Raw genomic sequence first — 22,249 nt, 5'->3', positions numbered from 1 at the left:
GACAGGCAGTGTCTGTGCCTGGTTGAGGAGCAAGTGGTGTGGAACTGTCATCTGTGGGATCATGGCTGGACACCCCTAAATTAGCATCCCCTCTAAAACATAAATCCACCAACAGGAGTTGCAGCCAACCAATGATCTCTCAGATCTGGTCCTGCCAACAGTGGAGCAGTGGAAGACAAAAGCATGAACAGTTATCTTCCCAGTCTCCACTAGGTGGCCGATACAATATTCATGTGGTTTAGGGAAGAGCAGATTAAAGACTTTATTGAAAAAGGTCAGCCTTATATTTTTCTGCCGATGGTGGCTCTTTTCAGTGAAATGTTGTTTTTATATTTCCTGCCTCAAAGACAGTTCTGTTCTCAATGGAAAAAAAAATCCAAACATGACGCAGATTCTTTCAGTGAACTGATGAAGGAATGCATCCCAGAGCAAGACTACTAAATTAGGAGGATGTAACTCATTTTTATATAAAGTAGCAATTAGGTAAAACGTACATAACTTCTTTAAAATTGAAAAATATAGATCTAGAAGCACACACGCTTTATTTTACGAAAAGGATAAAAAAATGTCTTGAAAACATTTTTTGTTACATTAATTTCTAAATTTTATTTGCCACTTCAGTCTAAACAGAACACTACAAACCACTGCTACACAGTTAACTACTTCTTTCCAGGTGGAGAGTCTCTTCCCAGTAGGTGACAGCACTCTCAGATCCTGTGCTGTAGGAAGTAAGCTCGCAGGTAAGGTAAAATAACAACTTTATCACCCTGCAGCTCACACCTGGCAGCCCACTGAAGCTCAGCATGTGTGAGCCTGGTCAGTACCTGGATAGGAGACCTGTGAAAAACTAAAGGTTGCTGCTGGAAGAGGTGTTAGTGGGGCCAGCAGGGGGCATTCACCCTGTGGTCTATGTGGGTCCAAAAGCCCCAGTATAGTGACAGGAACACTATACTGTAAAAAGGCGCAGTCCTTTGTGGTCATTAAAAATCCCATGGCGTTTACCAATTTCTGATTGCCCCTTACACCAATTACGGCCTCCTAATAATCCCCATCTATGAACTGGCTTCATTACTCTGCTCTCCTCCCCACTGATAGCTGATGTGTGGTGAGTGTTCTGGTGCTCTATGGCTACAGTCGCATCATCCAGGTGGATGCTGTACATTGGTGGTGGTGGAGGGGAGTCCCCATTACCTGTAAAGCACTTTGAGTGGAGTGTCCAGAAAAAGGCTATACAAGTGTAAGCATTTATTATTATTATTATTATTATTATTATTATTATTATTATTATTATTATAAACTTACTATTTTCCCATCATTGCTGTTCCATACTTTCCCCACAGCTGCATGATGCCTTACCTACAGTTATTCAGCTTTAACTGTGGTATACCACTGTAGGTTTTAAGAGAGAACAGTCTGGAGAAACTTTGGTGGAAAAGGCCTAACTATTCCAGAAACCAAAATTAAGAGACTGTACTGCACAGAGACAACCAGGCTATTGAGCTAAACACGTTAAACAAGTAAAGAACAGCAGATGGCTTAGGCAAATTCAGAATGGCAAGCTGAACAGTGTGACTGGGGGTCTAAGTCGTTTTCATGTCCCTAACCTTTTCCATGGGGACAAAAGGTATGATTCTATTAAATTAGCATGACTACTAAGAACAGGGAATAAGAGGCTGTGCAGCATTGCTCCCACACAGTGTAAAACTTGAAGCTCAAAAAGTCAAGTTAGACTGTAGAAGGCAGGGCTCATGCTAGGGCAAAGAGTGTTAGTTCAAAAGTGGGGCTGTGGAACATCAAGGAATATACAATAACTACAGTGAAGGGTGAAATAAAGTGGAACAAAATCATGATTTTCATGGGAAGTCACAGTAACTATAAAACAAAAAAGCCCTCACCTTTATGAAGAAGATCCGATGGTCGGTTTTCACTGGTGCCTGCTGCCTTCAGCAGAGCTCTTTTCAGATGTCCCTGCGTATGGCCCTTCAGAGGTGACCACAGCTTGCTTCCCAGAAAGGAGGGGTCTGGCCGTGATGTCTGGGTTCTCTTAAACAACCTGCCTGAACCCCGTGGAGATGTCAAAGTGGCAAAGGGAGTGGGAGTGGAAGCAGCTGTGGGAGCAAGGAGATTCCGGTCTTGATTGGTGATGCCTGGGGGACGAAGGAGACTCTGGTCTTGATCAGTAATGTCTGGGGGAGCAAGGAGACTCTGGTCTTGATTAGTGATGACTGGGGACAACACAGACGCCCCCTTTGAAACTAAGAATGGAGCGGTCTCTCTCTCAGTGCGATGTATCAAAGGTGTTACACAATTCATGCCTCGGGGATCCATCCAACACCTTGAGGACGATCCATGTTTTTCTTGGTTTGGGATCAGCCACGTTTCTGCAGCCCTTTTCGAGGTGGGAGTGGCAGAGCTGCATGCTGATTCCTTTGCTTCATGTGGAGAGGCATTTCCCTTTTCCAGGAGCTCATCCTCGCTCTCTTCCATTGAAAAGCCCAGGTCAAAGTTAACAGAGAAGAGCTCCTGTGAGCAATTGTACTGTCCTTCATCCTGTGGTAACTGCTGCTGATCTGCAACAGAACTCGGGTAGGGAGCTGTTGGCCCTTCAGCTACAAAAGCCGTTTTTTCTTGGACAGTAAGATCTCTGCAAGCCAGTCCATCCCTCTTGAATCCATCTGCCTCCCCGACAGGTCCTGCAGGAGCGTTTGGCCTTGGAGACTTGTCAGCACTGACAACAGGATCTGGGACACTGACCTGGAGGAAGAGATCATCATCTTCAAACAGGTCCATGCTTTCATCTTTGGGGTCAGCTTTGAAGCTGTGGCTCTGGCAGTACTGTTTGCCAGTAGCCTTGTCATTACCATCGCCTGGTGTGCCAGCCTGGAGCTGCAGTTTACTGTTTCTGCAACCCATGTCTTGTTCATCATGTGTGGGGTTTTCCTCTGGGACTTCATCAAAGATTACATCCCAACTGGGACTGCAGGCTTTTAGAACAGCTTGGCCTGTGGGACGTTTATTTACTTCAGCTGCTTCCTTAGTCATCACTCCATGAGAAGCCGCACCGTTAAGTTTCAAATCGCTACCAGACAAGACAATATCGCTTGATTCCTTTTCTCCACAAGGAACTTCTAGCTCGCCTGTCAAGGAAAAGGTGATCTGGAAAGTGTTGATTGGCTGAGATTTAGAATCAAGTGGGGGTTCCATGTTTACCAAGTCAAAGTCTAAGTCAGGTTCAGGAGGAGGAGACCTTTCCAGGAGCTCTTTCACATTTTCTAAAATAACCTTCACATTGTGTGGTATTTCTTTATCAGGACATTTTTCAAAAGAAAAAGTAGTGCACTTTGGCAAATAAAACATGGCTTCAATGTCTGAGCAGCTTTCATCTGTTTTATTGGCGTAGCCAATGTGGGGACTTAATTTTGCAGACTGATGCAAAGCTTCAAGTTCAGGGGAACTACAATGGTCTGCAGAACCTGCACCTGGATCTTTTCTTTTATCAGGGATGATAATACATTCAGATTCAATATCTCCGGCTTGGAATGTTTCACTTGGCTCTGACTCCATTCCACAGCCTTTAGGCTCATTTAGGGCTTGGGCATCCTCGGATGATGGGGACTTCTCTGTTGACTCAGGCATGCACACAGAAGACATCTGCTTTGATACGCTCACCCCAGGAGTCCTAAAATCCCTGTCTACTTCCTCCATGTCGATAGACGAGCTTGAAGAACGTTTTTTCTTGGAGTGGACAGGGTGCAGATTCGATCCCAGTCTTCTGGGTCTCTTTCCCTTGACGGCTGTTTCACCACATGGATCTTCAGATGAAGCTTTATTACCTTTACAGCCAATCACATCCTCCTTCTTAAGATATGGCATCAGCTCTAACTCATAATTGCATTCCCCCTGCCAAAGAAAAAAATCAAACAGTTTTTGTGATCACTAAAGGTCAGATAAAATACCAAAGGCAAAGTTAAACAGTGAATCTCAGAGAAAGTACAGTGCAGAGGAAAAGGCAGATGCCAAATCTATACATCTTTACAGACGGGCTAAAACTGTATTAATAGATCTTTGTGGGCTCTCACACTGATGCTGTTCTGGCCAGTCATCTTTCATTCAAATAATAACAAAGTACCTCTCTTGGAAAATGATCATTACGTGGTGGGTGATTAAGCAATTAATAAAAAATGTGAAGCTGGCATTCATCTTTGGAATGCACATTGTGTAAAGCACACAATGAGATCGCTTTTGCATTTAATTGAAAAATCACTCTTTTCAGACTTTTGTGTTGCAAGTTCAGTGCAGGCTCAGAGACAGGTCTGGTTTCAGGTATGTTTCTGCTAAAATGCCCCGAGCTGTACTGAATGATCAATTTGTAATGTTTTTCACAAAAAAACTAAGCTGAAAAAAAAGGCTCTTGAAGCATAGCGCAAAACTATTGAATACTGCTGAACTGTAATAGAAAGTTACATCGCCCACCGAAGTCAGGAGAGCATGCAAATGCCACCCCACAGCATCACATCAATATCTCAGACTGCTTTGATCTAATGCATCAGATCACTAGTGTAGGAGGATGATGTGATCACAGCAGGGGCAGGTTGCAGGGCAGCTGTACAAGGTAAATTAGGTGTCCCATGCTGGCTTTCAGGAGGAGGTCTCCTCAACAGCTATCTGGCCCCATCCAGAGACACTGGGGAGAACCTGTTGAGCAACAAGGGGAGGCACAGACCTTGAGCTTCTTAATGCACTCCCATAACAGCTACAGCTCCCTGGGAATCTGCAGCCCACACATTTGATATGCGTTACAGTAATGGGATTAGCCTCCACAGCAAACAACAGGAACCATGACTCAGATAATGACAAGAGAATACACAGCAGCTGATAAGAAGGACAGAATTCCAGCTGAAACGAGATTTCCATTGTTATCACATAACGGAAAACTGAATATAGTCCTTACCACGGGTTTGATGAGAAGCTAAGTTTAAGGATTTTACGATGGAGTGTGTGATGCTCATTTGATGCTGCAGTCATAAGCAAAGTAAGAGAACTGTGGAGTATTAGCCATTGCAATGCTTGAGAAGATGATGGAAGACAGACAAGAATGCCGACAGGTTTTATTAACCAGCAGGACAGAAACCCTTCCGAACTGTGATAACATTGAGCAAGACTCCAATTCTCCTAGGTCTTTAAAGCTATACAGGGCTAGTGACATCAAGAACATCCAGATCAGTGTTTTACTATCAAGACCAATGTGGTTTAAGACATTTCTCTTAAGGGATAAGAATGCACACCTACCAGCTCTGCCTCTATGTAGCCAAGGAAGTGATTCTGAAAAAGTAGTTTTAGATCCATCCTTTAAAACCCCCAGAGCACGATTAGCTATGTTTTTTATGTATAAATCAAATCGGCAACCTCACAGATATGGACAGAACATTTCCTCACCGCAGGACTTAAAGAGCTTCACAAGACTAAGACAAATGGCAATCCTTTTTTCAGCTACAAATAAACCAAAGCTCAAGGTATGGAGAATCTTCCATCAGCAGCTGAAGGACAAGTTGCCATGAGTTTAACAATGTTGCATGTTCTTTTCAAACTTTATCGCAGGCTGTTCAGCTTCTTTCTTTGCATTCTTATGAACAGATCAAGCCTGCAAACTGGTGCATGTCTAGACCAGAAGCATTTTAGACCAAATATGTATTTTGGTCTAAAATGCTTTTAGATTTTTTTTTATAACCAAATGCTTAGATGAATAAATGAGTGCTCTACAATACCCATTACTGTTAAACATTTATAGCTTAACAAGTAATATTTAACACACTTAATTACTGCCTGAAACATATCCAACTCTTTTTCTGCATCAACTACTACAAACTAGCTACACACTAGCTCAGACGGACAGCTCAGGTACTGAGGTAACAGTGTAATGCCTACTGTATGAAGGTTTTTTGTTTTCTGACAACCAGAATATGTGACAAACACAAACGCACATTTTTGTTTAAGCAACCCAATATTTTTCCCAACACATGGATTTGATGGCTTAAGATGAAGCATTACAACTTATATAATAAGTAGGATCCAAAGAGAATCACAGCTCAGAAACCATGATGCTTATCAATATAAGACATGGTGCCAAACCGCAGCGTTAGGACACCAAATACTAGGCGTCATTGTCTCCATGATAAACTGCCTTAATCTCATCACTTGTTGGTCATATGAGAGTACCTTCATCTTAATTACAAAGCACAAATTATTATTTTTTCAGTTCCAGAATTTTCATTGTTCTAATGTTTACTTCGTAAGAAACATATCTGAGAAAGCAGTCATTCCATGACTGAAGTCTTGCTCAGAATATTTTCGCTTTGTTTTGTTATCTTTGACCTTGCCATACATCAACTGAGACCTTCCTAAAAAAGATCAAAGCAACAGAGACAAAATGAGTGGAAGTGATCCTAGAAAGAATGAATGCAGTCAGGTGGCGTTTCTCAGGAGAATCTCGGATTAAAATGGTCACAGTCCCACAGAACAACACTTTCACTATTCCAATGATGGAGAAGCAAATGAAAGGAGGCACCCAAGGAGACACAAGGCAAACTGGACACTTTTCACTGGGGGCTCATGGCAGTTTGGTACATATTCATTATCTCCTTCCTGAAAATCACCAGCAGGTTGTATTTGGGATGAAGGGAAGTAGCTAGTTCAGATTACTTCAAAGAGCACCATTTTCACATTAGTGCACATTTCCAACAGACAGGAGTGTTACTGTCCAATGGTCAATGGTCTCTCTGTCATTTATAACCCTCCACAAACGTCTCCACTGTGCACTTCTTCCACAACGCCACACGAACAGCAGTGGACAATACAGAGGTAACTGGAGAGGCTGTCCGCTACCCATCTGATCAACGTGCAAGACGACTAAAAGCGCACTCAGAATATCCCTCCTATTGATTTCTTCCGAGATCAAATTTGGATTACAAATTCTTCATCAAATCAAATGCTGGACAAAAAGGGACTAAAAGGGTACGAAAAACCTTCCGAAAGTCACTTTGAAGCTGATCTTCTTTTGTAAAAAAAATCAAACAAAGGACTAATTAGAGTGCACTTCTTGTAATACATTTTCCTTTAAGGGTCAGGAAAGTATTTGAAGAGCAATGCATTTTGAACTGCTTGGCTATCTAATCAACTTAAAAGATTAAACGAGACTGGTCGAAACAGGGCTTTAATGAGAACTTCTGTGATAGTTTTGAGGACTAATTATAAATCCTTAATCTGAAAGAGAAGAGCCAGCTGTGAAGTATACTACCAAAAGCAATGAGGATCCTTTTCTCATACGGGCGTCATTATCAGAAATTTGACACAAGAGAACTCAGCCTCCCGTTTTCCCCAAATTAAATCTAAATGCTCTATTTACCTTCTTTAAAAAATACAAACATGGATCTGCGCATTTGATGGAAAGCAAAACAGATCTGCATCACTTCTAAGAAAGTCATCCTTCACAGTCACTCTAGCTCTCCTCGTCAGTGGCAGCTTATCTAGGTCAGCAAAGCCTGGCCTACTTGGTACTTCCTGTGGTTATATAATTGTTCCTCTGATGAGTTACGTAACCAGAGTGCAGACTGCCTGCCTTGTGCTTTTTTCCTCATAAAATACGAACTATGAAACATATACAGTATTTTGCTTCCACAGTTTTATATCATGTGGGCTTCAAATAAAATGTGCCTTAATAAACAAGAGTTTGACTGCAGGTCTTTTTTAATGTCTTTCTTACACCTCTTTATGAGATGCGCTCCTACAATGCTGGCCATGGAAACTGCGAGCCTGCTGTAACTCCATTATCCGTGTCTGAATTAAAAAGAGAAAAAACAGGGGGTAACAAAATCAATCTGAATGATATTCTGTTGATTTGCAGTAGGCCGTCAGAACCCTGTATGCAGATGATGTGGATGAGGGAGCTTTGGGGGCTTCAACCTGAGACTAATTTAACGAGCAAGAACATAAGAGAAGCAAGGAAATGCATTTGCGGAGTTCTGTGACTGAAACAGGTCACAGATCCAAGCAAACTTCTGAGGAGCTGACATTTAAGAAGTCAGGGTGCAGGTGTGTCAGAAATTCAGTGGCTCTAGAATTCTAGGAGTGATGTACCGCTCTGAATTCTAGAAGTCTTTCCTGAAGGACCACTAACATCCTAATTTTCTGATCCAGTTACATTTTTTTTAATCTGCCATGGTTTTGAGCTGCACATAGATCATCAATGTCCAACACTTAATAATAAAAGTTGCATATAAATCCCCGATGTCCTAAATTGAAAAAATGTGTTAAATGTGTAAAATAAAGCAGCATGCTGACCTTTAAAAGAAAAAATCGGGTGTTCACTGAAGCCTGAGCTGGTAATGATCCCTCAGATATGGAGTGGAAACACAGTTCTAGAACACTGCAACCCATCCAAGACCATGCCAAAGACAAATCTAAAAGTTCCCCTCTCTTCCTTTCAGTGGAAACTAAGAGATACTTAAAACTGAGACACACCTGACAGGTCCGAGACACACTGATCAAACTGAATCACCTGGCTTACCTTAGTTAATTACATTCTCGGTAAATCATTAAAAGTCATCAACAGCCCAGGACCACAGGATAAAAGACCAGGAGGCAGAAACAGAGAGGGACACCAAGAGGGACACGCAGAGAGAGAGATATAAAGGGATGCTAAAATGGAAAGCGTGAAAAGGCCATGTTTCTCTTTTTGGTAGAGCGGATGACGGCTGCATAAAGCTTAACACCTTTCCAAAAGAGTTACATCTGACCACAGGTGCCCCTGATTCGTGTGGTGCTCAGATTTTAAAAAAAGCTGCATGCTCCGAGGTTTAGTAGAACATTTCCCAATTAAAAGCAACAGGTATTCAAATCACAGGAAAGTCAGATCCGGAGGGAGGATTCTGAGACCTGCAGTGCCATGGCCCTACTTCCACAGAGCTTCAGCACTCAAGAATTTGAACTGCAAGGGTGGCGTTGCAATACCCAGACTGGCACAGCCATCGCCGAGAGCCAAAATCCCCACAAATCCTGATCGGTCTCGATGAAACCCTTCAGCAGCCCTTAATCAGCGTGGTAATGTTGGCTCCACCTGTCAAAGCACAGATTTGCCCAGTTAAGGGAGCCTCTTGGTTGTTGTTTTTTTTTCTACAAATGAGGCTGTTTGTTTCCTGGTGCATTGCAATTTCAGAGGAAAACCCATCCCAGCAGACCCTGATTCACAGGCTGCTCATGGAGTGAACCGAGCTCTTCCGATCCATAAAGCTGGAAAAGGAATGCTTTTGGTGGGAAGGATTGGAGAAGGTCATGTGTATCAGAACAAAGAAACAAAACACCTTGAAATGTTCTCTAAAACTGAATTAGGGAAATGGTAACTGTCAGATTTAAACTCAGTAATACATTCCTAAAATATCAATAACTCCAGTAACAGAATAAGATAGATTTGTCATCCCTCTCACACCACCATCTTCTGATCTCTGGTTGTTAATCACATCATTAAAGTTACAAACGAGCGGAGGCTACACACCCCATCTAGCCCCTCTGTAAAGCTCTTTTCCTCTGATGTCCAGCCCAGCAGAACAGAACAGCTGTCTCATCTGTGAGTTTTCTAAACAGACCAGTACAGTGCAGATCCAGTACCTGAGGCTCACAATGCCTCTCCATTTGGATTTCCACGCGTGACCACGATCGCTGTCCTCAAGGCAAGCAACACCAGCAAAATGTTATTTTAAACATCTAATTCAGACCCAACAGAAAAAAAAGCCACCCAAGTTAAAACAGTCAATATACTGGCACATACACTGTTGAAGGTCAAGCAGGTAGCTGCGTCAGCATGCATAGGCTGCAGAGGAACAAGTACAGGTTTACTCCATGCTGAAAAGCCTTAAAAGATTAAACTGCTTTTGTATATCTCCATGACAGCAGGATCTGATCTGAAGTTAGCAATTTCCTAATTACTTGGGTAAAGAGGAACTGATTTAAGTATCAATATCGACAGAAATTATTCCCAACGATCCTTTAAGCTAATAAGTGATTGCTCTGCTTACTCTGGCATGGCAGTGCACTGGTACAGGCAGTGCTGTTACATGTGGAGCCTGAGACAGCTCTAGGAACAAGATGGATGGCAACTGTCCACTAAGACAAAAAGAAAGGGATAATAAATGTTTTGAAGCTACACAGCCATGACAGTTTATGAGAAGCCCTGAACAGCAGCACCCTGGGCCTACCCTTTGCACACAGCGTACAGAGCCTATGTGTGGGAACAGCTGCAGGAAATATCATTAAATGTCATGTTCCGAGCAATTAAATAAACATGCCTTTATCTTAGATTTCTCCTTACTGGTCTCCATCCAAGATGGAACCTTTGAATGAACAAGGTCAGTCATTTACAACTTGAGCTGAATTCATAATGTGGAACAGTTGGGTTCCATAGGTTTTTAGTCATAGATAAAAATACATCTTTGGTAGGCCAAATAGTATTCAGTGACATACTCAGTAGAAGTAGAAGACAACTGCTGATGTAACTAAGGGGAAACAAATCTTGAAAATGTGATGCAATGTATTTAAGGAACACCAGAAGCAGCAAACAGGTTGCACATTATGTTGCAATTACCTCCTTCATGTTGCCACCACAGAAACTTAATTAACCTAAAAAAGAGAATTTCTTCACCGCATCTATAGTAGTATTGCTAGCGGTGGCATAACAGCTTTGCAACAGATAGAAAATGAACAGCTCTGAGTGTAATGCCCAAAAGCAATTAGAACAAAAAAGTCATAAAATTAGACACCACACATCTACAGACTGGTCACTAGGAAATTAGATGAGATTCACTGAGAACAGAGATCTGCCTTCCAGCAGGAAAACAAATTCTTTATGCACCCTGAGGAAAGTCAAACGCACTGCTTCATAGGCACTTCCAAAGGAAGAAAAAAAATGCCTTTCTGGTTAGTTAACACAAACGCAAAACAGTGAAGAGAAAGCTTGATACGAATTGTCCAAGCTCTCCTGTTTGGTGTGCTCCATTTGGCCCGGGAGCAAATCACCAGGTTTGAACTCCAGTTTCCAAGCTACCAATAAATATACGCAGATTAAAACCCATTCAGGCGGGACTGGCTGTTCAGAAAGGCACAGTAAAAAAACAAAAGGGAGCATGATTGGCTGGCTGAAAAGGCACAGCAAGCGTGATTGGCTGGCTGAAAAGGCACAGCTAGCGTGATTGGCTGGCTGAAAAGGCACAGCTAGCGTGATTGGCTGGCTGGAACGATATGGTGGCCGTAATGAGGTTCTCACCTTCTCCTCCTGCCTCATGCAGTCTATGAGCTCCATGATTTGGGAGAAGTGCCGACATCGGTCGGAGTGATCCACCGTAGCTGTTGGAAAGAGCCTGTTCTGCCAGCACCTCCATTCCCACAGGGACAGTTCCCGAGAGCTGGAAGTGGGCACACACTCCTGCCGATAGAGAAAGATGGGCGTCACCGTGATCGTTAGGATTAAATGCAGCGACCACCGAACTCCTTCCAGAAAATAGGCAGTTAAAACATTATAGGTGGGTGCAGTTGTGCCAAGCTACAACTATATTTTTGCTTTTCAAAGTAAAAGCTAAATCAAACTTACGGTATAACAATATAGAAACAGAAGTTACAAATGAGTTACACATGTTACAAATGAGAGTCCATTCGTGGCAACAGGTTTGCATGTTTGCTAGCAGCTAACTGACAATGAGGACTAATGAGGATATCGTAGAGGTATTTCTTGAGTTAAGCCGACAAGAGCCAGGTTGCTTTTTCAAGACAAAAACTCCTCTAAAAAAAAAAAAAAGGCTTAAGTGAATTTTATTAAGAGCTGCTGGGTTCCCCCCGGAGGAAGGCGGGGGGAAACGGGGGGCGCCCAGCTGCGTGCTCACAGGGGACGGAGGCTCGCTCTTGAGGGAGAGGAAGTGCGACCGTGGCAGTGTGGGCTGGGGCTCCTCCTCCTCCAGGCGCAGGCTGGAATTCCACAGAGAGAGCTCCTCCGGGCTCAGCAGCCCGCCGTCCTTCGCTCTGCTTGCAGGACACCCTACAAAACAGAGCATAAGGCCCAGCTCAGCCATCAGTCTCACATCTGGGAAACAAACAAGTCCAATTAACACACACACTGACAGCTTTCACTACTCATTCTGTATATTATGCAGCATGTGGGGACAGACAGCTAGACGTAGACAGGAGTCCCTTTGGGAGAACCTGACGGTATCAGCCAGGAACTACTGCTTCTAAATGTGCCAGAAATGTTGATGCAATCCTTCCAGTGATGCAAACAAATATCCCACACCAATCGCAGTGAGGTTATCAGAGTCCTTAAAGCTCTGTCATGGCCTTACCAGCCATTGGAAAGGCAAACTGATTGTGCAGCTGGGTTGTTCTGAACCGATATCTGCAAAGATACTGTATTATTGTAAACACCTTTTCTAGGTGTAGAATCAGCACTGATTATATATTGCAAGTGCCTTGAGACATAGGAAAAAAATGATGTTCTGAAGCAAGTACTGACTTTAGTTTGAGTTAAAAAAACATTCCATTCTGCAAAGTCAGCAACAGAAATTGTAGCTACTTAACCCTGTCACTAAGAAGCTTTATAGATTGTGACAGCCGAATGAGCACAAGAGGAACTAATGGAGCATTTTAATGCTTTCACCAAACAGGGCAGACAAGGAATCACACAAACCTCAGCCTCTTCTTTTTTTGGGGTCAGATATCAACCAAGTGCTAAGCCAGGTGGAACCCACCAGCCTAGGTGAGAACAGCTCCCCATCGCTCACCATCCAACAGCATTGCAACCCCGATTTCTGCAGCAGTGGCTGAGGCAGAAAACCCCAAGACACCATGGAGAGACCCTTCCCAGAAACCTTGGGCATGTTGAATCTCAACTGCAAGGTATCTAGAGTTTTGATGAACAGGACTCTTCCAGATAAACACCCCATCTGGATCAGCAACCATGTCCAGACTGCTTCAGTGTAATGAAGGAACACAATGCTTAAGACTCTTTCATTCGCTTCTTGGACTTAGAATGGACAAGCGGGTTTAAATATTTATATGACCTTCAATAACTGCTTTAGGAATGTTAATGTGGTTGTAAATTGTTATATGTACCAGGTTACAAGAACACAAAGAACACCAACAGCACAAGAGATCTGGAGCTGCACACATAGGAGAGCCACAGCCTGCACAGTGTCAGACAGCGCCAGCGGGGCACAGAGCTCGGCCACCCCTGCCCACACGCGTCTGACCTGGCCCGCGGGGGTGCGTGAAGGACTCCTGGATCAGGGCATCGGACCTTCTGCCCCTGGAGGCACGGCAGGACGTCTGCCGGTGCTGGAACTGCCCGCTGGTGATGAACATCTTGTGCAGGGAGGGGCGGACCCCCTCGGGCAGCAAGCGGGGGCTCTGGGTGTACATGCGGAAGCTCTGCTTGCTCCCCATGATCGACTTGTAAATGCTCCTTTTATTGCTCTGACTCTGGTTGTATGTCTGGAGAGAAAACCAGAGAAATGCACTGGATCTCTTTCCACCAGCAGCAATGCGCAGCTACAACAGTATTAATGAACCTTATTCATAACATCTTAACTCCCAAGAGTTCTGAGACATAGGGAACACAGACATCGGAGCTGAGGAGCTCAAAAGATGGGTTATTTTCTCTCAACACTTATAGTATTAAGTGACGGAATAAGATCTGATCAACTTATCCATCTCTGAAAACATTTCTGCTTAGTGTAAAAGCTTTGTTTTGTTTTTAAGGCAATGCAAGTCACATGCCTAGTCATCGACACTGCAGCAGAGACACATTTTCTAGGATTTAGAGCTGTATATAGCACTCATTAATACAAAGCTGAAAATCAGTTTTGATTTTCTGGCACAACCGCTTATTTCTGGATTCTGCTTTATAAATGGAATTTGTGATCTAAATACACTGCGTGCAGCTCAACTTCTAGGATAGGTGGGTATCTGCGTCAGCATGCGTAAGCTGCAAAGGAACAAGTAATAGGTTTATTCCATGCTGAAAAGAGAAGAAAGAAAATGCAACGTTTCGGCCGTGGAGCCTTCTTCAGGTGTGAGCTACCTGAAGGCTCTATGGCGAAACGTTGTGTTTTCTTTCTTCTTTTTTTCAGCATGGAATAAACCTATTACTTGTTCCTCAACTTCTAGGGTGCCTTGCACAGCGGTTACAGCTAAATGCGTGCCCCAGTCTGAAGCTCTGGACAGCACAGGCATGGCGGGAGCCACAGGCTGCAGGACCTACCCTCTCCTCGCGGCCTTCCGCCAGAATGACGACAATCCGGCCCTGCCGCCGGCGCCCGGTCCGGCCCATGCGCTGCACCAGCCGGATCGGGCTCTTCTGAGCGTCGAAGCACACGATGAGATCCACCTCGCCAATGTCCAGCCCCTCCTCCCCCACGCACGTCGATACCAGCGTGTTGAACCCGCCTCCCCGGAAGCGCCGCACCACCTGGACAGAGGGGGACCCCGCAGAGTCAAGACGCTGCCCACTGACGCGAGTGACCAGGTATCTAAATACCCCCGGCTCCCGCAGTCTAAAAAAATACCACCTGCAGGGACCAGGATTGGGCCTGGGATAGTGTGGATACTCCAGGAGCATGGAAAACAGAGGGGTTTTTAACAGACACATCAAGAAATACATTGCCTTCGATGATGATTCACTGTGGGATGTCCTCACAGAGCTGGAAGGGGAAAGCGAACAAACAGTCATACGAGTTTAAAGATAATTAAAGTGTAAAACACAGGCTTTTTTTGATAACCTGTGCCGACAATAATGAATCGGCACTGAAAACAAAAACCAAACGCGCACAGGCTTCAGAACAACTACTTGGGAGTCATGCTTCTGTGCAGAAGGGCAATAGTGTAACTGATGGGTCAGAGATATTCTCTCTGAATTTTAACAAGATTGAAAGCCCAGTAGGAGCCACACTTGTTTAAAAATGTGTCACTTAAAAATAAAAGGGCAGTACATAAGTGTAGATTCAAGAATTAAATTGAATTCAAGAATTAAAAGAACGACCATGCTACTCCAATCTCAATATCTAGCACACACATTCTCAAGCTGAAAGCATTTTTTTTTTTAGAGGGAACGCACTGTTGTGTTGTGTAAAGAAATGCTGCCGTTTTATTTAACGTTTTATTGACTAGGTATGGTTTCCCCAATCTTTGCCTTCTGCTCCAGATACCAAACTTGTAAGGTTTGATATCGCTAGGGAATTCCTTGAAAAGGGAAATCTCCTGCCATAATTACAGTACATCGCCCCAGCTCCCCCAGTTCAACCCTGAATTAGAAGGAGCGGATTAGAAAATGAATGGAAGGACATCACTCCTACGGATAGAAAAAGCGCACATTTTCAGCACAAAGAACATTTTCTTGAATGCGTTTTTGTTCTGGTTTAATGACATGCGGTGTCATTACACAAATCGAAGAGTTTGCCAATTGCCAACGTTTTATTTAGGCCTTTGTTGATTTATCGGTTTCAAACACCAGCTCGTCTCCAAACTGGAGCCGGACTGCAAACCCCACACTCGTTTCCAGCAGGCGTGACTTCCTAAGGGGGACACAGGTCCCTATCTCGCAGTGATCTGCTCACTTCACCGCCATCCTGGCCCATCAGTCAGCACGACCCTCCCTTTCATTTAACAGCAGAAACTGACCCTGAATCAAACATCAAGCAGCAGGGTTTCTGGAAACAAGTGAGGAAAAACTAAACATTATTAATTGCTGAAAAACGCTTTGCAACCGAGAAACCAGACCAGTTTCTCAACAGGCCCCCATTTCAATTTCTTTCATCACATGACTTTGCTCCAGCCAGATCCTTTAATCATATGCTTGCTGGTGGAGTGGATCTAATGCTAATCAAGGAGCTAATGGAAACAACGTTGGCAATATAAAGGACTATTGTGAGTTTTATTTCATAGACCTCGAACTTTTAGTTTGGGTTTCATCGAGGAAAACAAATGTTTTTACTAAAAATGTTTATAGTGGAAAAAAACTGTCAATCTCACTAAGGGATTTCAAAACACATACTGTACTGTACAAGCCATTTGTTGTGGCGTAAATAAAGCTATGTGTGTGCAAGAGGCACACTTGTGTCACTAGCAACCTCTCTTTCTGTGGCCAACTGTGGGGCCACCACTTTCAGACTGGATTTAGAGTCAGCCTTGGAATGCAGGAGATGCCTTCATTAGCATGAGCACGGAAAAAGCTCAGAAAAGCAGGGATTGCCCACAGTTAACATAACATAATAAGATGCTTGTTGTTGACGTAGCTTTTTTAAAATACTCCATTGTATCTATTTCTGCTGCACATCTCTCCTGTTTCCATAATCATATGATGCTTTTGATCCACTGTGCTTTTAAGATGTTTTTTTTCCCAGGCACTTACTAAATAAAGAGGTTTCACAAACAGCAGTAGTTTCAACAAACAAGAGCACATTGCCCTTAGAATTATAACATTGGTTATAATTCTAAGGGCACACAGTAATATATCTCAGCTTGATCCCCAAAGAGAATACAGGTCATGTACAGGCACACGAGATAACGCTCCGCTTCTTGGACTGCCAGTAAACTTGGCAGTTTTCTGCGCTCAGTAAGAAAGCTTTCTGACAAATCTTCCCTGAAGCAAAACTGTCATCTCACATTGATGGATTCTGAATCTCCAGATAGTCTTTGGATGTTTATAGAGAGGTTTTCCTAAATATTATTAATATCCAAATATTGTTAAATTAGTTAAATTACAAAGAAAATAAATTTACAACGTCTTCCAAGAACACTGACTAAAATAATGCTCCAAATATAGGTTTAATTAGACAATTCTTGTAAATAAAAAAAATAACAATTAAATTAAAGCTCTTCAGGAGTGTGCCACAAAAGCTCCTGCTGTAGACTGGTTAAGACTAAAACCAGGCACTCACGATCTCTCACAACCACGTAAGCAGGTACCTCAAGCTGCTCCTTCTGTGTGAAGCCCCGGACGCCCTTTCCTGCCGACGACTGGCCCATGAAGGTCATGACCCGCACCAGGGGCTGGTGTCGGCTCAGCATCGCGGCGATCTCCTGCACGCTCTCTCTGAAGGACGAGAAGATCATCACGCGGGTGCAGACGCGATCGGCCGCCCCCTCCGCGTCGCCCGGCCCTGCGGGAGGCAGGGAGAGAAGAGACGGCTCATCGAGACCACAAAGGACACAAAGACGCAGCCAGCGCTCAACTTGGAATTTACTCCTATATGTACAAAGACTGGAAATCATGTTCCAAACTTTCCAGTCTGTCGCACTTCGAAATATGGAGTTTAAAGTTGGTTCCAAATGACATGATAGGCTGTTGTAGGCAGACCAATAATAATAATAATAATTCCTTACACTTATAGAGCACTTTTCTGGACACTCCACTAAAAGCGCTTTACAGGTAATGGGGAATCCCACTACCACCACCAATGTGCAGCCCCACCTGGATGATGCAACGGCAGCCATAGTGCACCGATATTCTCAAAACACATAAGCTCTCAGTGGGGAAAAATCTAACTACAGAAGACGAGGACTGGCCAGACTCCGGCTCAGAATAGAGTCTCAGAGGCACTACATAGCCAATTAATACCAAATCAATCGCATCCTCTTCAGTCATCTGTGGACAGGGAGGGTGACCAGGAGGAAACCTCAGCAGCTAAAGAGCGTTGGCCGAGTTCATTTGACCTGGCGTCTCTTTCAGGGTTTCTGATTTGTAACGGTGTTCCTGCTGCTGTTACCTGTGTGCTCCGACCAGGACCGGAAATGCTCCAACACCACCTCCTCCAGCTTCCTCAGTTTGGGGTGGCTGTACAAGAATGGCTCTTCAGGCCCTGAAAAACAGCAGCACAGAGGCAACTGAGGAATTCTCCAAGGCCGATGCACTTCAGGATCCAGTTATAAAGGCAAAGGCGGGGTTTCATCGCATTTATGTCTGTTTGTTTTAATAAAAAAAGAATCTACTGTCCTCCAATTGACAGAGCAAGAACAAAAGGTTAAGTTACAGAGAAATGGCTCCTAAATCAAGGCTTTATCCATTCATTTTCTAACTGTTTCACCCAGTTCAGGGCTGCGGGGGAGCCAGAGCCTATCCCAGCAAGCAACAGGCCCAAGGCTGGGTACACCCTGGACAGGCTGCCAGTGCACTGCAGGGCACATGCAGACACACCAGAGCCAATTTTCCCAGAAGCCAATTAACCTACCAGTATGTTTTTGGACTGCACCCAGAGGAAACCCATGCCAACAGGGGGAGAACATACAAACTCCACGCAGACAGTGCCCCAGGAAATGAACCCAGGGTCCCAAAAAAGCTAACCACTGTGTCACCACCCAGGGCTTTAACTCCATCGTTAATAAGGCAACTTACAAACAGACCGATACGAGATTAGGAGGTTGTTGCTTTTCATAGATTTTCAACATGCAAGCAGAGAGGAACATATGCAATGTGGAATGGGGTACCTGCAGGTAGAGCCATGCTGGGCTTCAAAAACTTGGCCTCCATCTCCTGATAGAGCTCCATGAAGTCCTGGTTACGCAGCAGCTCGTTCCTCGCTCTTGGCATCTCTGAAGACACAGACAGAATGAACTACGACATCTGGACACAAGTCTGGCAAGACTCCCCAGGCAGAGGTGTAATGAGGGGGCTGTAGTTTATATGCTGCACCAATATTACAAGGTATTCCTTATTACAGCACATTCCAAACAGGACGAGGCCATTAGGAATGCTAACTGACCCGAAAACCTCCTTTCTTGGAAGAAGCCAGGGTATCGGCTTCAACAATATGGCTGGAGAGCAAGATCCCTGCTCCCACCACCCTTTGTGTACAGACGTGCCTCCTTCGTGGCATTTTTCTACAGTCCCAGCAGAATGAGACCAAAGGCTCAGCACAGCGGCATTTAAACAGAGCAGCAGTGATGGGGAAACAACAAGTGAGAAGAGCTACGGCAACTCTGTGCTTCTTGCAGCTCACACCTGCAAGAGGAACTGAGACAGCCCTCAAGGATATCACGAGAGGGCACACTGCACACAGGTTAATATAAGGCAAAGGCACTCCTGCACAAAATGCCACTTTTAATTAATTAGGCCATAGGATATTCTGAGCTATAATGCAAATCATGATGTTTATGCTTTTAAAATTCATCAAGACTAGACCAAGACTGAAAGATAAACCAGTGCTGTGACTATTTCAGAGCTGATATCTCGTGCGCATCGAAACGAGACTGTGGAACCCACCCTTGCTGCCATCCATGATGCCCTGCACGAAGAGGAACAAGGACCGCAGCCCCATCTGCAGCAGGAGCTCATAGCCGTGGTACAGACTGATGCACAGGGCAAAGTCCCCCTCCAGCACCCCCTGCTGGGCAACCTGAAGATAATGCAATCCACTCTCAAACACTGAGATCGGAACCACAGCTCAGTCTGTTTGTAAATAACAAATTTCTTACGGGGGAAAAAAAAACCTGCATCAGTGATAAGAACAGGTGAGAGAAGTAAAGACAATCCACTGAAATTTAAAAATGCGGAAATTTAAAAATAAAATACATGCATCAATCAGAGCATCAGTGGGAGAATAAGCCCCAGTAATTTACCCCGATGTGAGACGGGGGGATGTTCCTGAACTGGTCTCGGGCCAGGATGAGCTGGTACTTGGTGAGGTTGCGAATGTCCCGCTGAGAGAGAACGTTCAGCTGGGTCAGACGGCTGGTGAACTTCTCCAGCACCTGGACAGCAGAGAGAGAGAGAGCAGCCGAGTCAGAAAGGCAAAGCAAATTAAAAGCCTCCCAGAAAGAAAGGAAAAAAAAAACAACTAAAAATTTTTTGTCCAAGGTACAAAAAAACAGGAAGGGTCTTGTTAGAAATGGTCATCTTATCTTTCAAAAAGTAATTGCCTCTCCAATTAGGTTTCTACATAAACCTGTAACAAGCCATTATGCTTTATGAGTAAATGGAGCACCACAGTTCATTGTATTCAAGAATAATAATCTGTACTACATCTTTGTGTTAAAAAAGATAATAATGTACAAGATTAGCTAGACACAAACGCTCCAACAGAGCCCGTCGCTTCAAAAAGCAGATGTAATTTGGAACACAATAAAAGGAACCATTACAGTCCAGAAAAAAAAAAGAAATGTGCTCTGCTCGCATGCCCTTTATGTTTCAAACACAATTGGTAAGGCAATTAGACACTTCACCATTTTTCCTTCATATACTGCAGGTCGCAAAAAACATTGTCCTGCTAGGTTGACAGTTCAGGATTACGCCAAGATGCGTTTCATTGTGTAACGTGTAATTGTAAGTTCAAGACATTTAAGCATAAAATACATTCAGTAATAATACAAACAGAATCAGCTGGAGTGAGTCACCAGTGCTACAGATGCCAGGTAAAATCAAGTACAGTCCCAGCCCTAGCTGAAGCTGTTAATTCCTGTGACCTTCAGCGACTCGTTTGCAGCGAACTGTTGAATGTGCAGGATGACAGGTACTGTGGATAAAGGCTGTCACTGGAGTTTTTGGAGTCACCATTCTGTTGTCTGCTGTCTCTCAATCAGTTCGAGCTCACTGAAATTGGTGGGCTACTGTGCTATTGCTATCCTATTGCTTCAACACATCATGATGTGTAACAGCACTTTACACCTTAAATAGTGGCAGAATCATATACGCTACACTTAATGTGTTTAAATTCACACAAAAAAAGACCAGAAGCAAACATAATCCACCATCTGAAACCATACTTTTACTTCATTGTTAAAATACAAATGAAGTTACATACCGCATCAGTTTTAAAGAAGCAGAAAAGCAGACTAGCTGTTGACAGGCAAGGTAATAACTGTATCTCAGTGCAGTTCTACTTTCATTCTAGTCACCAGCTCTGCTGTAAGACGCACTCCCTGGACTCTGGACGGGCTGCCAGTAGATCACGGGGCGGACACAGACGGACAGACAGACGCACACGCACCAGGGCCAAATTTCCCAGAAGCCAATTATCCTACTAGTATGTCTTTGGACTGTGGAAAGAAACCAGATCACCTGGCGAAAACCCACGCAAACCAGGGTAGAGCATACAAACTCCACCCAGATAGCGCCCCTGAGCCAGAACTGAACCCAGGGCCCCAGTGCTGCAGGGAAGCAATGCCCACCACTGCGCCACCATGCCACCCTGTCTTTTCATTTCGCAGTACACAGATCCATTTAACCAGACAGTCACACACAGAGCACATGCTTCTTGCTTTTTCATTCTGGGGAACTTTAACCTGGCACATGCTGAAAACACTTGTGCCAGGACCATAGCAGTTTCTACTCCCAGCTCATTGCCAAAACGCTGTATGTGCCTTATAAAATGGCTGGAGCATTTAACAGAAGGAAGAATCGCGTAAAAAGATGTACTGCCAACCGCTTCAGCACATTAAAGAAAACCTACGGGCCTCATCTCTCGTGCTCCTCTCCCTCACAGCGACTGAATACCTTGTCCTCCTCGTATGAGCAGATCTCCCTCAGCGTGCAAATTACCAAGGTCCTTGTTTTAGATACAAAGCCTTTGTTCTACTGCCACTGCAAATAAACTGCTATGCCCTTATTTTGTTACAAGTTTTACTTGCAAATTATAAGAGGACCCTCAGGGCCTTAAACAAAATTGCAGATTAATGTGCCTCTTCAAAGTTTTTTTTGGCACCCACCTGATCCCCTCATTTACTATACCCTCCCTGGAATGCAAGCACATAATCTCCCCCAACATTTTCTGTCAAAACCGTGTGTGTGCCTACACGTGAAGGGGCCGGGAGGGGGGTTGCTTGTCTGCCTGGGCCTGGCTTTGTCTGCGTCCGGAGGTCTGTGTGTGCGAGCTTGTTTGCCACTCTGACTCCAGTGTCAGTGTGGGACCGCTGCCTGCCCAGTCCCAGAGCAGCAAGGCGCGAGTAACACAGCAGGTGTCGGGACAGAAAACAGCTCTAGCTTGTAATTAGGGACCGGAGGACCAGCGGAGCACTGCCAGGAAACACTGAGCATTCAGCAGTCACACCAGAGGAAGCCTGCAAGCACGGGCAGAGGAATGGCACGCTTCTGAGTGAAAGGCACGCAACGGCCTTCTGAACGCTGACTTTGTATTTCAGGAGTAGACCCTACCATCAGGCTGCCCTTTCGCCTGCGGTTAAGAGATGGAAAAACACACATTTGCAGATTTCTAGAGAACTTACAACA

General features: G+C 44.2%; 1 protein-coding gene across 2 annotated transcripts in view; it reads right to left on the bottom strand.

Annotated features, from left to right (window-relative positions):
- fancm (FA complementation group M) overlaps positions 1-22,249 on the bottom strand; it is a 63,870-nt gene that overhangs the window by 7,852 nt on the left and 33,769 nt on the right. For both annotated transcript variants that reach the window (XM_088648082.1, XM_088648081.1), the window contains exons 5-14: positions 19,645-19,776; positions 19,289-19,421; positions 18,514-18,618; positions 17,796-17,888; positions 16,996-17,189; positions 14,294-14,500; positions 13,284-13,524; positions 11,925-12,076; positions 11,312-11,470; positions 1,896-3,900 (exon numbers count right to left, since the gene is read on the bottom strand). In XM_088648082.1, coding sequence (XP_088504208.1) covers positions 1,896-3,900; positions 11,312-11,470; positions 11,925-12,076; positions 13,284-13,524; positions 14,294-14,500; positions 16,996-17,189; positions 17,796-17,888; positions 18,514-18,618; positions 19,289-19,421; positions 19,645-19,776 — 3,421 coding nt within the window. The remainder of the gene's footprint in view (positions 1-1,895; positions 3,901-11,311; positions 11,471-11,924; positions 12,077-13,283; positions 13,525-14,293; positions 14,501-16,995; positions 17,190-17,795; positions 17,889-18,513; positions 18,619-19,288; positions 19,422-19,644; positions 19,777-22,249) is intronic.

Source organism: Lepisosteus platostomus, chromosome 10 (assembly GCF_059453375.1).
Source record: "Lepisosteus platostomus isolate fLepPlt1 chromosome 10, fLepPlt1.hap1, whole genome shotgun sequence".
NCBI classification, from domain to species: Eukaryota; Metazoa; Chordata; class Actinopteri; order Semionotiformes; family Lepisosteidae; genus Lepisosteus; species Lepisosteus platostomus.
Note: the sequence above shows the minus strand (reverse complement) of the source record. Positions and strands in the feature narration are given on the sequence as shown.